The sequence below is a fragment of the Populus alba genome, chromosome 4 (genome assembly GCF_005239225.2).
Source record: "Populus alba chromosome 4, ASM523922v2, whole genome shotgun sequence".
NCBI classification, from domain to species: Eukaryota; Viridiplantae; Streptophyta; class Magnoliopsida; order Malpighiales; family Salicaceae; genus Populus; species Populus alba.
In genome coordinates, this window is record NC_133287.1 from 1,411,452 (window position 1) to 1,416,363 (window position 4,912).

Consider the following 4,912-nt stretch of genomic DNA (forward strand, 5'->3'; position numbering starts at 1 on the left):
GTTTAAATTAATGGTTTGAACTACACATTTGGGATTAAGAAAACACCAACAAATGTTTATATACCACAACAATCAACGAAAATGAAGGAACTCAACTAATGGTTTTCAAACATGAGGGACCAAGATATAACAAAGTTCAAATCCAAGGACTATAGAACAATTTATCAACATTTATTCGATATATAAGCTCAAATTAGTAGAGCAAAAGAGGAGGAGAATGGACTCTGATACTTCAAGATTAAGCTCCAAAGTCTCTCACCATGACGAGACTGTAAGCAATGAGCTTGAAGAAATACTAACAAATAATCAATCACCATACTCACCATACTCTAAGAGACTCCGTTTAGCTTCCTGGGTTGAACTGAAATTGCTTTTCCAGCTTGCAGCTCCGGCTGTGATAGTTTACTTGCTCAATAATATGATTTCCATGTCTACTCAGATCTTTTGTGGGCATCTTGGAAACCTTGAGCTTGCTGCTGTCTCTCTTGGAAACACTGGCATCCAAGTTTTTGCTTTTGGCCTTCTGGTACGTAACACCTTCTCTCGCTCTTATATGTCTCTTTTCCCTTCTAAATTTGTGTGTACTAGAGGAAGGATTTGGAAGTATCAGCTTATATGAAGTTGAAAATTATCCTCTAGTTTTGTTAAAGCTGGTTTTGTTTTGTCTTGCAGCTTGGAATGGGAAGTGCAGTGGAAACCCTATGTGGCCAAGCATATGGAGCGAATAGATATGAAATTCTAGGCATATACCTCCAAAGATCAACTATTCTCCTCATGGTAACAGCTCTCCCTCTAATGGTGATCTACATATTTTCCAAACCTATCTTGATCTTACTAGGTGAACCAGTCAACATAGCATCAGCAGCTGCGGTTTTCGTCCATGGACTCATCCCTCAAATTTTTGCTTATGCTGCAAACTTCCCCATTCAAAAGTTCTTGCAATCCCAAAGCATAATTGCACCTAGTGCATACATATCAGTAGGTGCACTTGTGGTGCATCTTTTTCTAACCTGGCTTGCAGTCTTCAAATGGGACTGGGGCTTGTTAGGTGCAGGCCTTGTGTTGAGTCTGTCTTGGTGGATCATAGTGGTGGCTCAATTTGCATACATTGCAATGAGTAAGACGTGTAGAAACACATGGAAAGGTTTTAGTTTGCAGGCCTTTGATGGTCTTTGGAGGTTCTTTAAATTGTCTGCTGCCTCAGCAGTAATGTTGTGTTTAGAGACTTGGTACTTTCAGATTTTAGTCTTGATTGCTGGATTGCTTAAAAATGCTGAGGTTGCGTTGGATTCTCTCTCAGTTTGGTAAGCCATGAGATAGACTTGATGCTTTCAGATTTTCTTTGTCTCTTGCTATGTCCTTCAAGAAAAGAAAGAAAAAGCTTAATTTGTGACATTATTTATTCATCTCTATATGCAGCACGACAATATCAGGATGGGTGTTCATGATTTCAGTTGGATTTAACACTGCTGCAAGGCCAGTTGAAATTTTCTATCTTGGCTTTTGTTATATCAAAATTGTTAAGGGTTTAGAGTTCTGGAGTATAGATTAAAACTAGATTTAATAACTATGATTGCTTTTAAATAATTTGTAGTCTCAAATCAATTCCTGCCCCATATTATAATTAAATTTTGAGCAGGTTGCAAATCATATCAATTATCATTATAATAAATCTTTATCTGAATTTTCAAAATATGAGAGGTCCTAATTTTATTATTTTTTTAAATATGATTCATGATACATATTATTTTTTAAATTAAGTACCCTTCTCATCATATTATTGATATTGTGTTTATGTATCTGATTTAATCCATAATATTTTCATCAAAAACATCAACATGGATAGTTGCATAATAAAAGATGATCATAAACACCTAACATAATTCTAAATGAATCACATTAGTTTTAAATCCTAATAAGAAGAATTATATATATATATATATATATATATATATATATATATATATATTATTGCATAGAACACAAAAATTGACAACGTTTAATTGATGTCAAACAGTGTGAGAGTGAGCAATGAGCTAGGAGCAGGACATCCAAAATCAGCATCATTTTCAGTCGTTGTGGTGACTTCATGTTCATTTATAATTTCAGTAATTGCAGCCATTGTTGTGATGATATTTCGAGACTCCATTAGCTATATCTTCACTGAAGGTGAAGTTGTTGCTAAAGCTGCCTCCGATCTCTCTCCATTCCTCGCTGCCACTCTCATACTAAACGGCGTTCAGCCTGTTCTGTCCGGTAACAATCTTTAACAAAACAAAATGCTCTTTTCCTTGACAATCTTCGCTGAAGGTGAAGTTGGTATTTCCGTTTGCCTTTCTCTGTAATTTAGTAAGCATTCAAGTGTTGATATATAGTTTTAATCAAGCAAACGATGAGAGTGAAGCAAGAAACGTTTGTATTCATAAAATATTAGCATGCAAAGCTAGCTTAAAGGCACAGGGCCAAGAACAATAGCTGAGAAAAGCTGCCAGCTTGAAGCATAGAGTTATTACATACATAAAATTCAGACAATTGAGCTGATGTCAAAACATGGTGAAGCTCAAGGTCAAAAAACCCAGCCCTATAGAAGGCAACGTTCCATAATTGAGCTAGCAAAACTTTGAGCAGCTTCACTCTCTAATCAACTCTCAAGAATCAATGCAATGGGACGTATTAATTTCCATTAGTATATACAAATTAAAGCAAGGCAGATCATATACGCATGATGGTTGCCATAAAAATGTTCTTCTGTTCAGAGATGGAACTTCATATCATCTGCATTACAGTGCTGATCACTCCTTATCCTGTGCACTGTAATGGTAGCCATAACTGTAAATAAATTTGTTTGTGTTGAAGGGGTGGCTGTTGGATGTGGATGGCAAGCATTTGTTGCATATGTGAATGTAGGGTGCTACTACCTTCTTGGTATTCCACTGGGGGTGCTTCTTGGTTTTAAATTTGACCTTGGTGCCAAGGTAATGTTATTGTCTTACTTACTTTTAATTACCTTTATTTTATTTTATGATTAATTAAACATTATTTTTGGATTATTTTTCCATTTTTTTTCCGGTCTGGTAAAATATTCAAAAGCTTCACATAAGATATTCTTTATTTTTACATATAGCTAGCCCTTTTTATTTTTCCTTTTTTGATAATATGAGTATCCTCAAATGGACTCTTTTTCATTTTCATACAAATATCCAAAGGCTTTACATGGTATATTCTTTCATTTTAATTTTACATATACCTTGTTACTTTCTTTCATTTTTTTTATATATTGTTAAACAATATCCTTTACACACACACACACACACGATAATAAAATTAAGGTATCTATAATATAACAATTTACTTTTTTTTTCTGTAGGGAATATGGTCAGGCATGCTGGGAGGCACACTTTTGCAAACTATTATTTTGTTATGGGTTACTTTGAGAACAGATTGGAATAAAGAGGTAAAAATTTTAATATTTTGTTATGATTTTGTTGATTTTATATATTTTAATCTTCCAAATATATACCCTATAATTCTTTTTATTTATTATTTTAAGCTAGTAAATTAGTTCCCTTTCAAAGGATTTGGCCATTCATCTCCACTTTCTCCTAGCAGTAGCGGAGGGTAACTAAAATTATTGGTGGCAAGAATAGGACTTGAAAGAAAAAAAAACAATATATTGTGAAGGGGCCAAATTAGAAATTAAATTATATAGGCCAATTTGAAACATATACTAAACTGTAGGGACTATAGTGATTTTCTTAAAATTTTGAGGTGCCGAATGGGAAACACCATACATAGCACAGTGATAGGCTCGTTTGGATGATTTTTATAGCTGGAACTGTTGAGCTTTATGCTTTTATTTAGGATTCTTTTTTTTTTTTTTTAGGATTCTAATAAGACATGTCGGGATTCATTAAATTGACTTGTTAATTATTAATTTTTTTTTTAATTTTCAAAGTTGTCAAAGTCGATCAAAAACTTGGTATTGATCGAAGTCTTAACTAATCCTATAATATATTTATTATGAAAAAAACATTAATTATAAAATTAATCCCACAAAATGCCAAGTAATCGGAGAAAGCCAAGTAATCGGAGAAAATCTAATTAAAACTTGATTAAAATATCATCATTTTTATTTTTAAAATAATAAAAAAATAAGTTTACTCCGTCGATTTTAAATCAGATTTAATGTACTCACATGATGCGATTAATTATATTTTTATCTTAATCTTTTCATTTCATCCTTATTTTTTCAGAAAAAGAAATAAAATTGCAGATAAAGCATTAAAAATTCCTAGTGTCAAAATTTTCAGGTGGAGAATGCAAAGAACCGGTTGAATACATGGGATGACAAAAGGCAGCCACCTCTGCAGGAGTAAAGTGTTTGGCTGGAATGTTTGGAATCAGTAAATAAGGATCTGCCCTCTATATCCAATTTTAGATTTTACTTTTTCTATACTTATTATGTTTATAAAAATCTTCCAAGAGTACACATATATTTCTTTTGATATTAATATTATATAAGAAATAGTATCTAAAAGTTTTTTAAGAGTCCATCATATTTCCATCCACACACATATATATATCAAGGGTATTTTCCTTCATTAATATATATGTCAAGAATATTCGTCATCAACATTAATACATATGTAACATCCTAATTTTTAACACATGTTGTGTCCAAATAATATACTTATATGAAACATTAGGGTCAATCTTTTTTGTATTTATAATTCATCTATATAAGTGGTTAAACAAAATCTTACAGTATTAAAGATCCTGTCAAAATTCCTTTAAGCAAGAAAGATTGAAAAATATTAAATTAATTAGAAAAAGGTCCTAATTAATTCCTTAACGTCAATCAAATTCAAGATTGAAAAGCAATTTTTATATTTGATGATGAAAGCTATGAGAG

At 32.3% G+C, this 4,912-nt stretch overlaps 1 protein-coding gene across 1 annotated transcript; it reads left to right on the top strand.

Moving 5' to 3' along the window:
• The first annotated feature begins 223 nt into the window (after nt 1-223).
• Nucleotides 224-4,446, top strand: LOC118059167 (protein DETOXIFICATION 40). Its single transcript, XM_035072021.2, has 7 exons — nt 224-526; nt 673-1,304; nt 1,420-1,476; nt 2,018-2,256; nt 2,857-2,975; nt 3,368-3,454; nt 4,311-4,446. Exons 1-7 carry the CDS (start codon nt 419-421, stop codon nt 4,374-4,376), a joined length of 1,308 nt encoding a protein of 435 aa, XP_034927912.1. The 5' UTR covers nt 224-418; the 3' UTR covers nt 4,377-4,446.
• Nucleotides 4,447-4,912: the final 466 nt, after the last annotated feature.